Source organism: Dysidea avara, chromosome 13, assembly GCF_963678975.1.
Source record: "Dysidea avara chromosome 13, odDysAvar1.4, whole genome shotgun sequence".
NCBI classification, from domain to species: domain Eukaryota; kingdom Metazoa; phylum Porifera; class Demospongiae; order Dictyoceratida; family Dysideidae; genus Dysidea; species Dysidea avara.
Window position 1 is genome coordinate 943,782 of NC_089284.1, and position 23,350 is coordinate 967,131.

Sequence of the window (23,350 nt, forward strand, 5' to 3'; positions counted from 1 at the left end):
GAAATTTCCGTGGCAACAACAATATAAAACAACAACACAATGTTACAAACAATAGCTATACCCTATTCTCTATAGGGTATTTTTCTTACAAAAAGGTTCATATTTCAACAGAGCAGAGAAGGCCTAATTTCTTCAAAGCATCAATTCCACCATACAAAACACACACCCTTGGGTAGCACAACTTCAACAGTTTGGCAGCAAACTAGCAGAGGTAAGGATCACACAGAGTAAATACTAGATTACATACCTGGTGAGACTCGTTCTCACTGTTCTTTCCCATCACAATGATCAACATGCCTTTGTGACTGGCCAGTGTTTGAGACGATGGGTTTGATATCAAGTTGCCTTCAGGGGTAAAAGTTTGATTGTGTGGAAGATTGATGGCACCAGGAACATGTCCATGCATAAACCTGAATGATCAAGTTAAGGACATACATTATTAAATTACATCACAACATTCAAACGTTGCAGTCCTAAGGATACTCGTCCCAATGACGAATGTCAACCAGTGTCGCTTTTTGGTGTTTCTTTTGTTCACCCTTTTTAACACTTTTGCTGTTACTGCCATTATCATATGTCATCATGCATTGTTCTAGTTCACACAATGTGATCAGGTCGTGACATGACACTTGTGCACAAGACTCTGCTTTGAGCTGTTTCAATGACAGTGGCTTCTTCATCTACACAATGAGCACGTATATTTAACTTACAGTATATAATACTCAGCTCTGTACAAAAACCTAAACGTTGGCATGCTCAAAATACAAATACAATGGGGGGAAGGAAAATCAAGAAATTGAAATTATTAATACAGTGTACCCATTGGTAAAACAAGTACACTACCACTTACTGCTGCTTCAGGACAGTCACTGAGTTGTGAGGTGTCCAGTTCATATTTCCTCAGACATGCACTCCTAGGTGTAGCTCGAAAGAACTTAATTGAGTCCAAAACACACATCTGAATATCAATGTCTGTGCAAAGATAACCAATAGATTATGATGACACACTAACACTTTTAGAGCTAAAAATCCATCAATTGTATATTGTATATGTAGTTCAAAAAGATACAATGGAAGAATATTGTTTAGTAGCTGCAAAATCTTATTATTATATAATCACTCAGAATACTTATTACACAGAAATTATTAATATTGCCTCATCAGAAAAATTATAATTATACACCCTGTACCCAACGAAAGGCTTAAATGCAGAGAGGCAGAATCAACAACATAGTCTATATAATAGTCTTGTTTCCAGCCTCCCATGTGTTTGATTACATGTGATCAAGTGTGTGGATAGCTGGGGACAAGACTAGAATACATAATCTCTCACCTGGCATGTCAGAGAAAAGTGTGATACATTCATTAAAGTCATAAGGCATCAACACATCTCTGACTTGCTTCAATATTGCCACGCCCACACATAACGGGAAGGCACAGTTTCCCAGCAACAACGTATCCCATAAATGATAAATCTTGTGCAGTGGCAAAACATCTACAAAAGTATACATGATAAGATCTAATACACAACATGCAAAGGACACAAATTTCATAGCTATAATGTGTAGCTACATTGTCTACTGTATGTGTAACACAGCTGAAAGTGTCTTGTTTCAACATGCTATTCTATCAGTTCTACAATACTATATGCTAAGTGTATATTTCTTCCAAGTATGTAAGAGAAATTACTTCATTTCTAGTGTAAGAAAAACTTAAAGGCAATATTAATGACAGCAGTTTATCACAGTACTCCATATCACAGGTACACTTTACATACACTACATTCATCTCATCACCAACAAATACTCACGTGTGAACATGGTCAAGAACCATGGTATAGCATAAAGCTACAGGGAAAGATGATATTTCACTAGATACATTTCACATGTAATGATCAATGCACCTCTGGGTGGAAGCCAATCTCATCCAAGTGGTTGAATAGCTCTGGATCATGGAAGGCAATGAGATGTCTGAACACAGCTAGGTACTCTGGAATAACACAGTTTGTAGATGAAACTTGTATATACATACAGATATTGCATTACCTCTCATGATAGGTGAGTTATTCTTTTTAAAGAAATTATACAGGTACTTATCAATGAAGGATTTCAAACAAGCATATGCCAATGCTGCGAAAGAAGACAATCATGAGGACTACACACATACACCCACACACGCATGCATGCACACAATACGGAATAAAGGCACTGTTGTATTGTATCATTGACCCCAGCACACTTTATCTCTATTGACTATGTATGCTAAATGGTGTAATGGTTGGGGGTACGGATTAGTTGACATACAAGTAGTAATAAAACTGTACATGCCAAGGCCCCAAATACTGTATCATTATCATACGATGAATGTGTTACCTTCATTGTTGAAGTTCAGAGTCAGAAAAGGAGCACATAAAGAGTCCAACCCTGAGTGACAAAGAAATAAACAAATAATTATATATCGTGACTTTGCAAACCTGTTTGTGTGTGTGTGTGTGTGTGTGTGTGCGTGTGTGTGTGTGTGTGTGTGTGTGTGTGTGTGTGTGTGTGTGTGTGTGTGTGTGTGTGTATGCATGCATGTGTGTATTGTGATCCACTAAACAGTGGATGTCATCAAATATCCAATTCTTCACATAATGAAATATTATTAACCTTGCCAGTAGACTAGTCCTAATGGCTCATGGTGCACTACCCATGCCTTGAGCACTCGAGTAAACTTGTCATGGCCTGTTGGTGAAGCAAGCAGGTCTTCATACTGATGACATCGTGGCACATCCACTGCTATCTGTGGGATGGCACAGTTATAATACATTAGCTTGATCATGTTAACATGTACCTGTTTGTCTGTTTCACGTTGTGACTTCTTGTCTATCAACACATATTCAGCTTGGATATCTCCCTGTTAACAATACATACATGTATTGTGTGTACTGAGTAAATCTCATTGTCTTTTTCTGCATACTGTACATTATCATTCAAGAATTAGAAACACATTGCTTTTCAAAAAACAATTATTGCTATTGGTCTTGTCTAACAACTACAGTAGTTAATTCAGTCCTTTGATTAATTGATCGAACTATAATCGCGTAATTAGAATTCTGGTGAGTGAAGAATAAGGGAATAGAAAAAAAAAACAATCATAAAGTTATCGTCTCAACACTGGTTGGATTCTTCACTGAAACACATAAATCTGCCAATAAAAACAGAGTGCTACATACTCTAACAGAGCAGTTACAATATCACACTAAACATTCTAATAGAGCAGTCAAGAAGAGGGGCTAAATGTCAATTTCATAAACACATTTACAAGGTCTTACCTAAAGTCAGTAGAGTGGTGTGGCACACTGCTCCACTTTGCTAAATATTCTTTTGATGTGATCAAATGAATGTAGATAATTAACAAAATGACTGATGCTATAGCAAATTGACAGTTTTACAGCTCTTCTAAGGAAAACTCTTGATTTCTAGTTAGCTTGTAGTGCTTGTAAGGGTTCAGGTAACTGCATTTGTCAGGATACACAGTCACTTGATAGGGCATGCAACAGTAGCAGTTTCTGACTGCAGCAGTGAATGGGGTAAGTTACTACTAAACACTACAGCTGTAAATAGAATTTCATTCTTCTGTTTTGTAAGAAATTTGTAGTTTGGTCATCTGCTTTGCAACTCTTTTCTGCATATCTAAAGTTGAGATGTTTCTACGAAGCTTGTCAGTAACGTTAAGTGACTGAATTTGTACAAAGGGGTCTTCCACACGCCAGAAAAAGTATAATTTACATTTATCATTATTTATATTATTTAAAAGCAGACTTCTCAACTATGAAGCCAAAAATCAATATTCCAATTGCAAAGGAACAGGAAGATTAATCAATACAGTCACAATATAGTGGAGAGTGGGGGGATGGTCTGAATTATATGGGGGGATGGTCTGAAAAGCACAAACACCCATCCATACAGAGCCTTGTTCAATTAGTCTAATAGATCATACACCTGTTGAAGAAATGCTCTAAATAGAACTACCATTTCAGCATTGGGATAATTGACTGTTTGATATAGTCATGAAGTCACAAAAACACACACTAGAAATGCCAATCAATTGCAAAAGTAACATTCATGTACAAAAAGTATTTTGATATACACGACAGTATAATAATTCACTCTACATTGTATCACCATATTATAAATGATTTGTATTCAAGAGATTGGAGTTTATATACACCTATAAACTGCAAGTATAACTGTAGATTAAACAGTTGCCCAATGTTTGATATCTTTTTTTTGTATGCAGTATATTATGCTGTTTACTTGGCATTGCTACAAGGGGTGTCTGCCCAAACCCAGCTATACATCATACATTACGATAGTACTGAGTAGGGACCACAAAGGAGTAGGCGTAGCCCACAAAATAGCATCACCCAAAACCAGTCTCAATTTACTCAGATGATGATGAGGCAGTATTGGTTTGGTATAACTAAGCCAAAAGAAACTTTCAGATCAGCCCAAAACGCTTTCAACAAGTTGCTACGGACTTTCTTTTTATTTTTTTTTAGTTTTAATTATTTAACGAAATTTCTACTGACTGACTGACTGAGTAAGTAACTGACTGATGCCTTCAGACAAGCGTAACTTGATAACGGCTAAGGCTACGGGCTTGATTTTTTCACTGTCCGACATCGCTTCGGCCCGAGAGGTGCCTTTTGGCATACCGCAATACGTACAATGCATTCTTCATGGACTTACCAGTGTCCTCCTTTGTGTCCCATTCATCTTTGCTAGTGTCGATTTGGCGGTAGTAAGTGATGGCTTCCCTTCGAAATGGAAATCGTCTGTAGTTTTCATAGTGGCTAAGTTGATTGTAAAGGTGTTTTTCAAACAGTTCTTGATTCGTACTGCTGTGTAACGAGTTGAACATAGCTGACAATGAAGCATAATGGGTACTTCACTTTTTAGACGACGATTGATATAACTGGGACATGCGGTGTCATTTCTTTCATTTGATATGCGTGGATTGCAGAGGTGCTTTTCGAACAGTTCTTGATTCATAATGCTGTGCAATTGGTTGAACATAGCTGACAATGGATACTGTGCTTTTCAGACAATAATTGATATATCTGGGGTGCATGGGATGCAGTATGCGTGGGTTCACCAGTCATTTATAAAAAAAAGTTAACAAACAGGTACACAAAAAATTAACTAGAGTTGGGACCAATAAAAAGTACTGAAACAAGCTGGAGTAGTGCACGATATTAAATCATAGTAAAACAATAAGAAGTGTCCTACTGTGCTCAAGATACCATAATGGAAATGCACAGTAGGGACATAACACTTCTTATTGTTTTACTGTGATTCAATATCGTGCACTACTCCAGCTTGTTTCAGTACTTTTTATTGATGTACTATGGTCCCTACTCTAGTTGAAAATTCCAAATTTTTCTGTGTACTTGTTAGAGTATATACAACATCACTGTAGCCATTTCCTGGCTGCCACCTTAAATCTTAACCAATTCTCGAAGGCTGGACATTTTTCACCGCGTATTAAATATCATTTTAATTATGCCAGATTTGAGGCATACTTTCGCCAAAATCTTTCTATGGGAGATTTTGTCTACCATCTACTACGTTTATCCAATGATGGAATACATGCCTAAAACTAATGAACCTACCTTACAATTTAGTCAGGTTCACTATGTACTTTTGTTCAAAGTTTATGGGGATTAGCAAACCTATACATTTTTGGAAAGCTTTTAGCATGAGGAATCTGAAAATCAATGTTTACATTCCTGCAAGGTCAGCATTTTTTAATTTCAAAGTGACAGCTAATAAAATTTTAATACATCAAGTTAAATTTGGCATAAAAGTTTAATAAATGAACTCAACAAATTCTCTGGTGACATTTTTGCTCCTCTTTTCATTAGAGGTGAGACAGTTAATCATGAATAATATTATTGAAAGTTTTTACAGAATAGAAGAACACCTATTATACTGCAATAATTCAGGAATAATTTATAGTGAAAAGAATTAATGAATATTCTGGATTACTTGGAGTATAACTGGTGTAAAGTATAACTACAGTAGTACAAAGTATAATATGACTTCTACTAAAATTCAAATGAAAATTTAGATACTCCAATAGAGCAGTTGCTTAAAGGCAGTCAACTTTTGAGCCCATTTTTTTGCTAATGTGCTTACGTATGTTTAGCATAATTAGCACTAGATGAATTTTGAAAGAATTTTCATTTTAAAAGTAATTGGAATTAGCTCTATCCTAAAAGGGAAGTTTCCTTTTTACATAAAAACTGAATTCACCATGATCACCAAAAGCAATTTTATGCAGCAGATAGACATGCACCAACAAGTTAGAATTCATACATGATCTTGAAAATTAGTATCCACTGTTACCAAACTGTTAATTCAATGTAAATTTCTTTTCCAGTGACAGAATGATTACCATCTTTAAATAATCCAAATATTGCCATTGTCGATGGAGTGATTCTTATCCAGAAGATGACAAAGATCTAACCAAGATGTTTTTAATGACAGGCTTACAAGTAACTGCTCCATGCTAAAATGCTAGTATTATTGCAACAATTTATTAGTGGACATTTAATCCCTATACTTCATTCAGTCTGTAACCATGACTGAATTAGGGATTAAATGTCCACTGCAGCATAAAGACAACCTCTCTTGTTCACTACTGTATAGACTGAAGTATAGGGATTAAATGTAGGACTAACATAATTATGACTGGTTAACCTGAGCATATACTGCATCAAAGGAAGAAGGGCACTTGGAAAACCATACGCCTGGACACATGCCCCAACTATCAATTCTGTAGCAAAAAGGGAGGTAGCCATTACGCTTTATTTTCAGCTATGCTTTTCACATTACACAGCGTTGCAAACAAAGAACAGCGTGAGAAGTGTCTTAACTATCAATCATATTGCTATGGAAAATAACGGCGATAAGCTAACACCACCACTGTTAAGCTGTATCACATTATATGGTGTGAATTGATACCTTGTGTTGTCAGCAAAGAGAACTGGAACACAAAGGAGGACAACGGCAAGCCCATGATGCATGTATTGTACACCTGCAGTTCGCAAAGTGTGTGTGTGTGTGCGTGTGTGTGTGTCGATGTCAGAAAGATTATACATTAACTTGAATGCCAGCTGCATCAATAACATTATTATTAGTGTTACAGTTGGTGAACTAAATGGATCATAGACATGTACACTAGTGTATATTGTTTCTGCAGCAATACATAAGTACAAACAATACAACAGGCACAATATTATATCAATCATTTAGCTCAACATGCACGAAGGGCAGGCACCGCATCTAGTTCTATTGTAACTTAAGTTCAATTACTCTAATAAGATGCACATCTTAGACAATAATATTCTAATAGAACAGTCGATTCTACTTTAGTTAATCAATGGATGGACCACTGTCATTTAAAAGAAGATTTGCACTTTGATAGTTTGTTGAGGTGCACAACAAAATTCAGCTAGTTACATTGATGGTTTAGGTGGAATCACGCTTCACATCATTGCTTGCAACTTGCCAATTCTTTTATTGCAAAATTGCTGTAGTATATATATGCTCTTACTACCTTCAAAATTAGAAGAGAATCAAATAAAGCAGTGTGGTTTATGGTGATCTTTAACTTTGAAGAAGCACCATGGCTACATGGGTTCAACTGAAATTTGGTCTCTCCTCAGGAGGGAGTTCATAGGGCAAAAATGTTCACTTTGTCTACAGTTACAGACACAAAAAAGACAACATTTACTTTTACTCCTAGTAATACAGCCCACACTTCAGCACGGAAGAAAGGACAAATGTCAATACGAGCCTGTTGTAGTACTCTGTCCCTTGTATAGGGGTACCCCTAATAAGTGTAGATTACAGTGGATGTTTCATATATAGCAATTATATACCTGCAGCAATCTGTTGAACAGGATTAAACGATGAAACTAAAAACATATATTAAATAATAACAAAACTGTATACGTTTGAGGTTTACCTGATATTCAACATCTTTCTCCTTGATGATTGTTGGTAGCTTGACTGAGTCATGGTGACGAACAGGTTTTCTGAACAACAAATTATTTCATGTTAAACACAACACAGACACACAGACATGGTTACACTTCTGTAAAATATCAATTATCTGAATGTCAATTATCCAAAAAAATGACTCCACCATTACAGATATAGGTGTTATTGGTATGTAAACAATTCTTGTCCTGTACAGAAGCAGTGCTTGACTAATCAGTATACAAACACCATTCCCCCAGATGATCAATGCTGCATAACAGGATTATTTACCAATAATGTAATAGCATTCAGTGTATATGCTTTCAGGTGCAGACAGGATACTTATTTCAGAGCTGCACATAATCCATACCTGCATAAATTATAAAATACCAAGTAGAAAAATTCATCAATTAGTGTGTGAGAAATGAATGCTGTATAAACACGGTAGTAAACTTTCAGAAGGTAATAGCTTATTATGACATGGTTACTTCATGTCAGTTCAATAGCTGAAAGTTTTCTAATGGGTTTTAACAACAAGCAAACTACAGAGTGAGTCTCATAGACCATCAGAGATGATGTATCCCTTCAAGTTGAATAGGGGCACGTCCCTCTCAATTAAGGTTCTGTCAAGATAATGTTCCTAATTAAGAAAACTATACTATAGTTGAGAATATAGTTATGTGCATTCAGCAGATAAAAACATGTTTGCCACTAGACACACCATAATGTCCTGGTTTAATTGACCAAGGTAGGACACTTCAGCTGTACACAGTCAAACTCATACATATTACTGTTATGGCAGAGCTTATGATAAGAATTCTTTGTTGTCCTGCCACAATGTCCTGGCAAACCAAAATTGGCCAGACAATTGCCAAAATTGACTGGACATGTAGAAGACAAATGCCCAATGTGTCCACTGTAGCATAGCAAATAAACATTATAGTTAAGATGTCACATGCCTTACTGCAGCTGTTATGTGGTTACAGTACACCAGAGCCAGAGGGCTGGCAATGGTACATTTGTGGTCAATCCCTTGGGTTGTAAGAATGTATACTATCTCCTGGCAACCAAGTGACTTTTATTGTTGATAGCATGCCAGCTCAGCCCTTAGGCTCCTTCCTTGTGCTTTGATGGGACACTGTGTCTGGACAAATTGCATTATGGTCAGACATCTATGCAATTTGACTGAATTTTGTCTGGTGTCTGGATGTTATCATAAGCTCTGTTATGGTGAGATAATGACTGTTTATAATGGGATGTGTTTCCTAGCAACAAACTGGAAATTATAATTAGTAGCAAAAACCGAACCATATACCATACACTCCATCCTTGTTCTTTGATAGTAGGATATTATTCTGATCAAACTTCATTGTGCAATACAGGCTATTTCGATGGAGAGATTTGACCAACTGTTGTATTTGTTTCTGGACTACATTTAAAGTGGTTTGTCCCTTAGCAACAACGGTAATTAATGAATTACAAAGTAGTCACAAAAATTAATTCCCACCTTGAAATATTGTGCATGTTACATGCATGTACCATGCAACTAGTCTTGTGCCCAACTGGGCTCACGCCAATGCGCAAACACTGTCTGGTGACAATGCTCGAGTTTCTTGGGCCCGGAAGTGCAATCCAGCCAAAATATTGGCTGGCCAATAAGAATCGAGGAGCTGCATAATCATTTAAAAACAGTGAAAACCATTCAAAAAAGGCTACAAATAAAAAAAGTAAAACTCAGAATAGGGCATTTACTAATGTGATCTATTCATTTATCGTATTAGTAGAGGATAGCATTTCATTTCTGGTGAAACGTCGAGTCACGATTCAATAGGAAAAAAACAACTAGACAACAAACATTTTGAACAACCTAGGTGAGTAACTTCTAATAAAAGGTTTTAATTCGTCTGCTTTTTCATCTACTTCCAATACATTCGTGTGATTATGCAACTCGTCAATTCTAATTGGCCAACCAATATTTTGGCTGGATCACACTTCCGAGCCCAAAAAACTCGAGCATTGTCACCATTGCAGACGGTGTTTGCACATTAGCACGAGTCCAGCTGGGCACGAGACTACCATGCAACCTCCATGCATGTTTACTGTAACATGAGTGTTCCATGTATGTGAGGCGCATGTATCATGCAACATGCATGTTACAGTGAGGGGGAGATGCATATACCATGCATGTAGAATCCCACAATGAAAACCGATACTTGGTCATTAGATTATAAATACAAATTGAAACTGTATGTAATAGTGATCGTGAGGAATAGTTTGGTAGGTCAAAGCTGTTGCGCGTGGATATGACTATTCTACATACTGTAGGTGTTCCCAAGTAGTCAGTAATGCTTCACATAGCAGGGTGGTAGCCATTAGATACAGCAGCAGCCATAACAACAGCATACCAACCATAACAACAGCATACACCATACATGTTACATGCATGCTAGTTTTTGGTATCAGTACATGTTTGACACAAAGATGCATGTTAGTATTCATGTTACATGTCCATGCATGTTTCATATGTAACATGTACATTTCACATGTAACATGCATGCATGGTATGTCAGCATATGATCCATGCATGTTTCATATGTAACATGCATGGATCATATGCTATGAAACATGCATGGATCATATGCTGACATACCATGCATGCATGTTACATGTGCTTGACATACCATGCATGTTTCATATAATCCATGCATGTTATGAAACATGTTTCATGTGTTTCATATGTAACATGCATGGATTATGATTCATGTGTTTCATATGTAACATGCATGGATTATGAAACATGCATGGTATGTGCTAACATGCATGGATTATGAAACATGCAATGTAACATGTATGGATTATGAAACATGCATGGTACTGTATGGGCTAACATGCATGGACTATGAAACATGCATGGTATGTAACATGCATGGATTATGAAACATGCATGGTATGTGCTGACATACCATGCATGTTTCATAAACCATGCATGTTTCACAATCCATGCATGTTACCATAGGTGGATCTGAGGGGGGGACAAGGAGTGCTGTGCCCCCCCCTGGCCCTTCTCTGGCCGTTCTCTGGACTCACAGTACTATATTGATACCAGAAATTGGAATCATGCATTCACACTGTATTCAGAAATATAGAAAGCCAATGGGTAAATAGAAGACAACAGTTATAAATGTACTTTACAGTTATACTGTACACTGTAAAGAAAGTGAGACAAATAAGTTTTAATTTTTTTGCCAAGATCAAGATACTCTAATAGAGCAGTCACTACTCTAATAGAACAGTCACAATTCTAATGTCATTATAACAATACTAGCTATAACTACACCTTATTTTGATTTAGCACACTTTACCATCAAACAGGTTTAATCTCAAATAGGTTAACTAATCTTTATATGCATTGCAAGCAAATACTTCGTTAGCTAAATGCTATCAAAATGCTCTTAAATTCAAACCTAGGGGGTCTAATTTTTAAAAATTTTCTCCAATTACTGTCTTAAAACTGTATGTTTATCATTCATCCAGCTATACTGAATAAAGTTATGCAACTGAATATAACTTGTGTACTAGAATTCCTCTTAGTGAAATAAACACTGTTGTACACTAAAACTTCTTGCCCCCATTGGCCCCCCCTAACCTCCTAGATCCGCCTATGCATGTTACATATGAAACATGCATGTTTCATAATCCATGCATGTTACATATGAAACATGCATGGACATGTAACACGAATACTAACATGCATCTTTGTGTCAAACATGTACTGATACCAAAAACTGGCATGCATATAACATGCATGGTGTATACTGTTGTTATGGTTGGTATGCTGTTGTTATGGTTGGTATGCTGTTGTTATGGTTGCTGCCATGCATGTTATGAAACATGTTTCATATGTTTCATATGTAACATGCATGGATTATAAAACATGCATGGTATGTCAGCACTGATAACATACATGTTGAGGAGCTTTCATGGTGCATGTGCAATATTTCAAGCTGGGATGTAATTACCATTAAGTAATAGCAAGAGTTAATAAATAAGAGAGGAAAGTATCTAACACTGTATAGTCCTGTAATAGATGATTGCGCAGAAGTTAAATGGCTTCTTTTCCGTGTAACATTTAGGCTTCTAATATTTGTTCGTTTTGTTACCGCAATTAGTTTAGTGATGAATCCTCGAGAATATTAGAAGACTGAACCAAAGACTGAGCTGGTACATACAGGGAACAGTGCTCCTTCAACTGAAGAATGCTCAGAGGTAGGGTAACATGGCGACGCAGTGAAAATTTGAAGCGATACTCCACCTAGCTTCAGTTCAGTGTTATTGGTTTCTCAGACGCGCTCCCCCAGAATTATGTTCAAGGTTAACAGCCACGTTTCTTTACACAACAGAGCAATGCTCTTCATGGTGAATTTGAACATTGAACGCACGCCTTTGTGTCTGGGATAGTCTTTGTGGTTAAATGCGAAATTATATTAGCCAGTCTGTACGTTATGCGGAAAGGAAGCCGTTTAACTTCTGCACAATCATCTATTACAGGACTATACGGCGTTAGACACTCTCCTCTCTTTTATTTACTCTTGGTAATAGTTAGAGACTCTGCACGAGGATCTTTGCAGATTTTAAACCAAAACCAGGTATGGTTTTACATACGGACCATACCCACAATACAGATAATGCAAAATAACCATTGGTCAAGGAAGCTTACCCATCTAGGTATTAGATAAAGTCCATCTACAGAGTTTAGTTGAAGAATGTTTCTTGTACTATAAAGTAGATATGCACTGACCATGGCATGTGCATGTACAATTGTACATACTGTACAGTGGTGGCAGATGATGCTGAAAGGGGTTCTTAAAATAGATGGGCGCTAAACAGAAATGTCTGTGACTTCTCCATTCATCCTGACAAACATAGCTACAATGTTAAGCTGTACTTCCCATAATCAAATTGGCATGCTTATAAAGTGAATGGAGTGGTTAAACTTTTGTTGGCTTGGGTGATTTTGCTCACTGCTTTAGGAGAGCGTAGCAAATCAATGATTGAAAGTGAGATTTGCTATGCCTGGGGTCTTTCTGCTAGCACGTTTTCTTTAACCATTTAAAAACCCTGGTGTTTTAGTGAATTTTACAGTCAAAAATCAAAGCATTTTATGCATATCATTTTCTAACTGGTGTTGTAGAATTATTACAAAACTAATAAAATAGTACCAATAGTCAATAATATTAATATATCAATAATATTAAGTAGAGCTGCACGGTATTGAAATTTTTCATGGGCGATATATCATCAAACATATATCACGATATTATATGAAAAGTATTTGTCTAATTTTGAACCAACAACAGAGCTTATGATAAGAATTCTCTGTTGTCCTGCCACAATATCCTGATAAACCAAAATTGGCCAGACAATTGCCAAAATTGACTGGACATGAGATGAATGCCCAATACTGTATGTTCACTGTGGCATAGCAAATGAACATTATAGTGGTAAGACATCACATGCCTTACTGCAGCTGTTATGTGTTAAAGTACACCAGAGGGTTGGCAATGGTACATTTATGGTCACTCCCTTGGGTTGTAAGAATGTTTACTATCTCCTGACAACCAAGTGACTGTTATTGTTGATAGCATGCCAGCTCAGCCTTTAGGCTCCTTCTTTATGCTTTGATGGGACACTGTGTCCGGACAAATTGCATTATGGTCAGACATCTATGCAATTTGACCGGATTTTGACCGGATTTTGTCCGGATTTTGTCCGGACGTTATCATAAGCTCTGCAACAATGAGTTACAGTAATATACCTGTGACATGACATGATAAAAACAGCTACAATGCTAGGGTACAAAGTAAAAGCAGTATAAGGTATAACAAGACATGACTAGTAAATAACAACTAACAAGTTCAGTTACAATGTAGTTCATTTTAGGTTTTGTGCCAAAAACACCAAACTATCTACTCTTTGAGGTCTAAGACAGGTTCTACTGTCACAGACAATATTTCCTCCACAACTAAAGACACGTTCTGAGTGCATGCTAGCTAGTAGCACACAGACACAAAAACTTTTTTGCCACCTTAGAAAGCACTGGATACCGAACACACTCAGACTTCCACCATCGAAGAGGTTCATCTTCCATACTGAGCTGGGGATGGGTAAGATACTGAGCAATTTCCTGTTTAACTCTTTGTTGAGGGGTTACCTGTACCTCAGCATTGCCAAAACAGTTACTTAGTATTTTACTTAATCCTTTCACTTTCTTACTAGGAGGAGGTGCTAGTGCAGTGGCAGAACTGAGAGATGAGCTAGGGCCAGTATCACATGATCTACTTGCAGTTGACTGGGGTGAGACACTAGCTTGAGCAGAGGTGAGTGTTTAGGTGTTAATCTCCGTCATCATCTGTTTTTCTAGCTCCTTTAGTATACCATCCTTGTCAGTGATGTGTGCAAGTTTAAAACGAGGGTCCAACAAGTTCAAGCAGCTGTCTCATATCTGGATCCATGCACCTTATCTTCAAATCCTCCATAATAAGTTCTTCGATTTCATCAGTCATTTCTGTGTCATTTACCTCATGTTCCATTGTACTATAGATGTGGCTCAACAATGGCATTACCGCAGAAATAGTGACACACTGCTCACTAGACAAAGCATCTGTCATCGCTTTCAATGGCTTTAACGCAACAGCAATTGATTCCAGCATGTCACAATCTTGCCATGATGGTATTAGATGGGACGAGTTGCGGTCATCACACAGCACCATCCTGATAGCTTCTAATTGCTCCAACACACGCTCTACCATGTCATAACAAGATCCCCAGCATGTCACAACATAAACTTTTAACTTATGAATGGGCAAATTCTTCTGCTCTTGAGCTTCAATCAAATCTCTTTGTTTCTTCCAGCTCCTTGAGAAGCTGACCACTAATGCTCGACAAACCCTTAAAGCACACTGTATCCTGGTCCTTTGCCCACTGCTAAATTCAAATTATGCCCAAAACAGCTAAGCCTTACCCATCCTAAAAGCTCACAAGCTAGTTTTACATTAGATCCACTGTCAGTGGTAATCCCAACTAATTTATCTGGCTCTAGATTCCATTCGTGCAGAGTTTCCAACAGGACATCCTTAATGTTAACTGCCGTATGGCCTTGGGGTAGATAGTGGGTCTGTAAGCAGTAGGACTTGAGTTCCCATTGTTGGCTGATGGCATGACACGTTAAGGTGATGTAAGGATCTCCAGCTGCCGATGTCCACATGTCAGTGGTGGCAGCAAAATGATAAATATTACCATCAGTAATTTGGCTCTCAATACTGCTTCGAGTCTCTGCTACTAATTCAGGAATGGCAATATTTGTAAAATGGTTTCGGCATGGAAGTTCGTACCTGGGATTGAAAGTACGGAGCATTTCACGAAATCCCACCTTATCCACAGTAGAAATAGGTAGCATATCTCGAGCCAAACAAAATGTCAGACTTCGTGAGCCTTCTATATTCTTGTGACTTTGCTGATAACATTTTCGTCTTGTCCCATGTTGTTTCAAGCGATGGCTGCCTACCACTGTCGTTGTCTGTCTTCTTCCCCTTAGTGCCAGTAGCGGCTTGCACGATACTGTGCTCGTCTGGATGCTTATAGCGTAAGTGGCGGTACAAATTACTTGTATTACTATCCTTTGCTAGTACTTGTGCTCCACAAAGGCGGCACTTCGGATTGCCACAAGGTTGTCCATTTCCATCAGGTAAGAAACCAAAGTATTTCCATATGAACGTCTTTGTATTTCGCTTACTGACTAACCCTTCTACTGTTCAGGGTGGGTCAGTAGAAGGGTTAGTAGAAGATGACTCGGACTCGAGCTCGGACTGCAGGAGTGAAGATTCATCCGCCATGTTTCCTTTGTTTTCAGAACACGTGATCATGCTTAGTTTTTAATTACGTACAATAATTATCGCCGTGCTTACAACTTGATATCGTGCAAGGGTGATATCGCCTCTACCGATAAGTATCGCCATACCGTGCAGCTCTAATATTAAGTACATACCATATAATCATACAGTACAATAGTAACTGTATAGTAGGGACCACAAAGGAGTAGGCGTGGCCCATGGAGTAATATCACCCAAAAAACAGCCTCAATTTTCCCTGACGACAATGAGGCAGTATTGGTTAGGTAAAACTAAGCCCAAAAAAGCTTTTAGATCAACCCAAAACAATTTCAACAAGTTTCTACGGAATTTTAAAAATAATTTATTTAATGGAATTTTCTACTGACTGAGTAAGTAACTGACTGACTGATGCCTTCAGACAAGCGTAACTCGATAACGGCTAAGGCTACAGGCTTGATTTTTTCGTTGTTCGATTTCGCTTCGACCCGACTGGTGTCTTTTGGCATACCGCAGTATGTACAATGCATCCTTCATAGACTTACCAGTGTCTTCCTTTGTGTCCCATTCATCTTTGCTGACAGCGAAAAGTGTCGATTTGATGGTAGCACGTGATGACCTCCCTTCGTAACGGAAATCGTCCGTATTTTTTTTTAGTGGCTATTTTGATTGCAGAGGTGCTTTTCAAACAGTTCTTGATTCGTACTGCTGTGTAATGGGGTTGAACATAGCAGGCAATGAAACGTAATCAGTGGATACTTCACTTTTCATGATAGGACGATAATTAATACTGGGGCGTGCGGCACCATTTCTTTCTTTTGGTATGCGTGGATTGCACAGGCGTCATTGTTGATCCGAAATTCTATGTAACGGGTTGAACATAGCTGACAACAAAGCATAATGGATACTTCACTTTTCAGACCATAATAAATATAGCTGGGGCGCCTACTTTTTATCGATGTGCTATGGTCCCTACTCTAATTGAAAATTCCAAATTTTTCTGTGTACTAGTGAAACATAAATAGACTAAACAACTTTCCATCCAACTTATATATGATATGACTATATCACCCAATCAAATAACACCACTCACTTTTCCCCTTCTAACAAAGGATAATAGTCAAGTGTAGTCATCCCCTTGAGTCTCTATAGATAACATATAATGTGAATATAATACTGTGGTAAGTTTCCACAGAACATGTTAACTATACTTACAGTAATGGTGGTCCTATATACTTATATTCTAAATTCCAAATTAACTTTTTTACTTTTTAATTATAAGGTGGTGTTTAGGTGACTGTTCTATTAGGATCTGACAGACAAAAAAAAACAAAAAAAGCATTGGTGATCTCCAACCACTACCAGCTGAGTTGTTTCGAATCCTACAATAACTGATGAATCCTACTAAACAAGACAACGGAAGTTGCCTACACCTATAGCAATACAAGTGTCAAGAAAGCTGTACTACAAATGGGCATGTTGCTACAACTGCTGGGATTCACTTATTAATGCTGAATAATAATATTGTGTTTTCACTTAATGTTGTAGTGTGATACTATCCATGCTGTTCATGCAATCATTTTTACATATGTACTAATACACTGCTTGGTGCTCTTGGTTACTTTACTCTTGACACTAGCTAGACACTTAAGAACAAAGCGTTTTATGAAACACACCAAGGGGGCATGAAGTGTTGGATTTTTACATACCTTTCTTAGCTGACTGAAGGAGAGGACATGTGTACTATCATCATAGAGGAACACTCTGTCCCTCTCCAATCCATACACCGACCCATCTCTGGTCAAAATGCTATATAAAATGGAGCATACAATATACACACAAGACAAGAAACTCCACTAAAAGAAGAAGTTTACTCGTAGCTTGCTGTATGTAGGTACTGTACACATTAATTACTTTCATTTAGCCATTTAGTAATTGCTCCAACCTGATTTAAATATTCTGATTGTGGGCGTATGCCAGGTTTAATTAAGTGAGCAACAACCAACATGGAAATGGCCATTTATATGTGTCATCACCTTGGCAATCTACACACTGGAGGTTGTGTCCTAATAATGCCTGCTTTCTTCAGTTCCCCCTCCAGATCACCACCAGCCAAACACCAGAGATAGTAGACCTCTGATATAAGTAATTCTGTAAGGTGATCCACCTCTTCTGGTGCCTCATCTATATACCCAACAAGGTAAATTATTATAGCACTCGTATATAGCTGTACATATGAACATGTATAAAACCATGCATATATGCACACACAGACAAATCACAACCACACACTGTAGAAGACCAAAGCCCAGAATAGAAACTTATACTTTATGTGAGCTCTCACTTATGTACACAAAGTATGGTAGTTGCCTTGAGATACCATTTACCTCATAGCAAATGACTTAATTTTCTCTGCTAATGTTACAAAGCGAGTTTAGAAAAATAAAACTTTGGTAACAAAAAACAATGGCAAATTGTCCTTTAACATTTCTCTGCCAAACAACATTTCCAGCTATCATTATCTATACGCAATGTATAGTGACACATGATAAAGAATGGTGAATTTGCTGGGTTTTTTTTTGCCAATCACGTTTCACCAAAGTTTTATACTGTTTCCTACTATAATGGTATAACGTGCGTACAACAAAGTTACCTCAGTATCAACAAGAAGTGATTTGTGTCACAATTCACACATCAAAAGCCAAAGTATATACCCTTCAGCCATAACTCACAGAGGATTGCCTTTAATACATTTCGCAGTGTACGATAGATATAGCTAGATCTGTCAAGAGTTATCCAATTCTATTCATGTGGAAAAGTGTGCCCACAAGCTCATGGATCAGGTGTAGGTAAAGAACACACATGGAAACAAAACCTTGACCTGGTTAACGGAACACCTGTATACAACCATGAGACTTACCAACACAGAGAGAGATAGCCATAAACAGATTCTTTGCATAGGTTGATAAAGAATTATGTGTGCAAGCTTAAGGATGTCACAACAGAGTTTACATGTGGTAATTTTCTATCCTGGGCCTCCAGCCCTCAAATATACAAAAAAACACACACACAAACATACTTGTAGTTAAGAACCGATATTCTGGTAATACAAGATGTTTAACCCTATTCTTTGGTGTTCTAAAGCAGTTATCAATCACCATAATCTCTTCCTATAACACATCAAGAACATACGTATTATCATCCCTATCGTTATACATTTATCATTGTACATACAGTACAACACAAAACAGATTTTGACCAAACTTCAAATACACACACTACTGTTTGTAAATTGGGGAAAATTCGCAATAAATTTTTAGTCTTTTGTCATTGGACAGTCTACTAAGTGAAGCACCATGGAAATGACACTAGTCCATGGGTAATTTCATTGTCCTTCAGTACAATGATCATCCAATCTTGAGAACCTTTGTATTACCAGCTTGGGCCAGCTACACTAGCTAGTAACCGGCTATCAATTTCAAACTTTGGATCCAGCAGAGCAGAGCTCTAGTGTTCTATTAGGTGCAGACATAGCTAGCTATATCACTTTGAACATACATATTATTTGTTTCCTTGAGTCCGCTACACAGAATTTTAAATTACACACAATAAATTGAAAAATATGTGACGTTGAAAAAATTCAACAAAACATATTAGGTCATTTAGTTAACTGATGAAATGTTATCACTGCGATGTACCTTTTTATACACATGAATTGAAACACCACTGAGATAAGCATGAGAAAGAAGCTCTTTAGGACTCAGCCTGCACAAGAAATATGAAATACATGTATAGTTGTGAGTTACTGATATGCATGTTACATGTCATACACATAATGTGTGCGTACGTAGTGTTAGATTGTGTGCGCACATGTACAATACAATACCTATTCACTGGAGATGGGTCCAGACAAGCATAGAGAAAGCTGGGCAAGTTATCCTCCATTTTCTATCACATAGTATTAGGATAAAAATAGACGTATTTAACTAAATATGTTGCACACCTTATCTTTAGCTCCATGTGCTTCTAATAGTGAGTCCAAGGGATGCATTGCATTTCCTATACACACTCTAGCATATACACTACATGGAGGTGGGTGACATACTGTTATGGTTGCTTATTAACAGAAGGATTCTTCCCAGCATGGTTGGTATAGCATTCCTCAGGAACAAGTCAGCATATATGTGTTTTCCCTTCACAACCAAGTACACAGTAAAGGCTAAAACGGTGCCACTAGGCACATACACACATGTACAGAAGCAACAAGTATTACTTACCAAGAAGAGCTCTAGTAGAATAATTCCCAATGACCATACATCAACCTAAAGTCAGAAATTAAATTTCATGATGCTAAAACTTCAATGTACTGTAAAACAGTTTTCAAAGTCTTTGCATGGATTTCATGTAATTCAAAAGTAAATTCATTAAAAAATAATAACAACAAATATTGGCTAAATTAATATTTGGTGATTTAATTGCAGATGGCGAGATTGCTCTCACTGATAAATTGGTGTTGTACTGTTGCATGTATTGTAATCTGACAGAGGGACAAAGCATGCATGCTGTACAATTCTGTCTGCCTTGTGGATTAATTTTAGGTCATTGCATCCATCAGTAGGCTGGCTACCTGCCTGGTTGCTTTCATGGGTTGAGTAATCCGTGTCTAATCCACTTTATCTGACCAAGATTGGATCATGTGTATAATGGTAGTTCATGTGGAATGATTCCTGCTGCAGCCCAGTGAGCCACACCCACTTATCTGGATCATTTGTTTCTGTCTGCAGGCATACGTGGAGCCTCACCCATTTATCAAATGGCAGGTGTGCACGCTTACGTGGAGCCTGTAGGTTCTAGTTTAGTTTTAGAGCAGGCAGCTTCCACGTCCACTTGTAGGCATTTAACTGAGCTAATTTACCAGTAAAGTTTGTAAGCATCCATGAAGCTACACTTGGCTTGTAAAAACCAACCTCAATAATTGCTTAGAGAATTTTAAATTTGAAGGTTTGGCGATGAATCCCCAATTCACCAAATTTAGTTATCACCAAAATTTTGTACAGTATCCAGTAGTGTGTTGCACAAGGAGCCATTATATACAACCCACTACAGGAGAAATAGGACACAGACCATTCCTGTTTATTCTTACTATAGCAAAAACATGAAGTCATTGACATATTATCCTACCTGAGAAATGACACCTTGGAAACAAAAAGGAATGAGACACAAAAGTACAGAGGTAAGTCCAAGTTGTACTATATATATATATATACACACTACACTAAAAAGATACATGTAAAATAACATCTAACAGTAAAAAGGTTAAACCCTTAGTATTTTAAAGGCATCATCACTCCAGATACATATAATTTTACAGCAACTTATCAAAAGCATATTTCAGATTGTATACTCTATAGGCAATAAGAATTCACTCAAACCAATACCACCAATACAATGTGAAGACTAATTTCTGATCAATCTTTCTATGTGAGAAAGAGCAAACCTATCAGATCCAGCCCTACTATACAGTACTACCATACAACACAACAATGCGTTTACTTTGCAACTGTTCATAACTGGTCTCACTGACTCATGGATAGAAGACACTTCAGGTTTGGGTGATGTTGGTCCTGTTGCAATCACTTCTGGTGCAAGGTAACGTGGAAACCTACCACACAGCATAATACGTATCCAACTTAACTCATTACTATATACACACTAACCCAATAGGGAAGCACACATTTTTTCCACCCTCTGTCATGTGATAAAATCCATATTGGTATAGCTTCACTGATCCCTGTATGTACAGCACAAAATATATATACGTACTCATCATACGTTGACTTTAGCGTTACCTCAGGAGTGAGAAGGATGTTGTTTGGTGACATATTTCGATGGACGATGCCATTTCTGTTCAAATAGGCCAGAGCATCTACTATTTCGAAACATATCCGCTGCCTATCTAAAACACTAGGTAATGATTTATGAGAAAACCGAGATAAAATACAGGTCTGATATTTTACCTCACAGTTGTTCCATCCCTAAAGTAATCCTCTAAGTTTGCCTTGTAATATTCTGCTACAATCACCATTCGCTCTATACAATACCACATTTAAAGGACAGACTTTATATTTCGTGTGAATTGCTTACCATTCTTTAGCCTTCCTATGTCTATGTGCGCACACAAGTTTTTATGGCTTAATTCCCTCAGCAACGGAAATCTTCCCAATATCCGTACAGCACTTGGCGTTACGGGCAGCCCATCTGCACCAACTTGATCATTAGAATGAGTGTAGGCGAAGAACGTAGTCACCCCGAAGCGAGCATATCCCAAACGATTCTTGTGCATATTAATATGCTCAACACTGAAACCTCGGATGAATGTAGCTTCGATTGTGGGTTTATAGGCGGTGGTGTGATCTTGTACAAAAAAGGTATAAACAGGTAAGGACTACAATGACCTGAAATTTGTATTAGTCTCTGGAAAAAGAGAGAGAGAGATTACAGACGTGTGAACTATTGAGTATTTCTAATAAACGCACTCCTATAATGTATTTTGACAAGTAGTCAGAGGAGGGCGGAAGCGATTCAGGCGCTACTTGAAAATATTACCTTAATTGCATAGTTTATTATCACGTGAACCTCAATATAGTCTCAACACAAATCTAGCGAATGGTAATAATCGCGGTTGTACTTCGTGTAGGGTGTCTATTATCTATGGTGTAAGGATTAAAATGGTGCGGTTTGTTTTGTAAAAGCGCTTAGTTTTCTACATAGGCGGCGGAAAGGGGGGGGGGGGCTAGGGGGCTAAAGCCCCCCCTCGGGAGGAATGATATCTCACCGAAATGATCTTTCTTGGAGTGAGGCTGAAAACCGTGATAAAGATCGAGATACTCTAATAGAGCAGTCACTGTAATAAAGTAGTCAGTGTGTAGCGAGCTACGTAAGTAGTTTATCAGCTAGAAATGGTAGCTGGTGAGGTGGAAAGCTCTTGTCAGGTAGTTGCGACCTTTTTTTTTTTTTTTTTTTTTGGTCTCACCTTACCAAACTGTAGAAATAAGTCTGGGTCAGCCCAGCCCCCCCTCATATCAACTACTTCCTCCGCCACTGGTTTTCTAGGCAAAGCTGATGGAACAGGCATGAACACATCAACAACGTTGTCAAGAAGGGAAATTCTGTGCTTGGTTTTTTGCGACGTAACTTAACAAACTGTCCAATCGCTGTAAAATCATCATGCTATCAAACTTATCTACGACCAGTTTTAGAGTATGCATCAGTGGTATGGTCTCCACATTACCAGACAGACATCGACAGACTAGAGATGGTGCAAAGACGATCAGCAAGATTTGCTTTAAATAAGAAAGACAGATATGCTAGTGTGACTAAAATGATGGAATCTTTGGGATGGCCTAGTTTGCAAAGCAGAAGAACAAATGCAAA

At 37.7% G+C, this 23,350-nt stretch overlaps 1 protein-coding gene across 1 annotated transcript; it reads right to left on the bottom strand.

Annotated features, from left to right (window-relative positions):
- Positions 1-4: 4 nt before the first annotated feature.
- On the bottom strand, positions 5-22,303 carry LOC136243686 (TBC domain-containing protein kinase-like protein). The gene is made up of 28 exons (XM_066035231.1): positions 22,061-22,303; positions 21,934-22,006; positions 21,766-21,880; positions 21,634-21,707; positions 21,470-21,578; positions 20,194-20,238; positions 20,022-20,109; positions 19,920-19,975; positions 19,803-19,864; positions 19,615-19,681; positions 18,996-19,086; positions 17,953-18,100; positions 17,626-17,725; positions 17,010-17,062; positions 8,017-8,086; positions 7,931-7,966; positions 7,783-7,881; positions 2,833-2,895; positions 2,649-2,781; positions 2,373-2,423; positions 2,046-2,129; positions 1,904-1,989; positions 1,811-1,847; positions 1,334-1,495; positions 851-972; positions 484-680; positions 248-410; positions 5-202 (listed from the first exon to the last, which is right to left on the bottom strand). The coding sequence occupies exons 1-28, from the start codon at positions 22,257-22,259 to the stop codon at positions 98-100; spliced, it is 2,688 nt and encodes an 895-aa protein (XP_065891303.1). The 5' UTR covers positions 22,260-22,303; the 3' UTR covers positions 5-97.
- Positions 22,304-23,350: the final 1,047 nt, after the last annotated feature.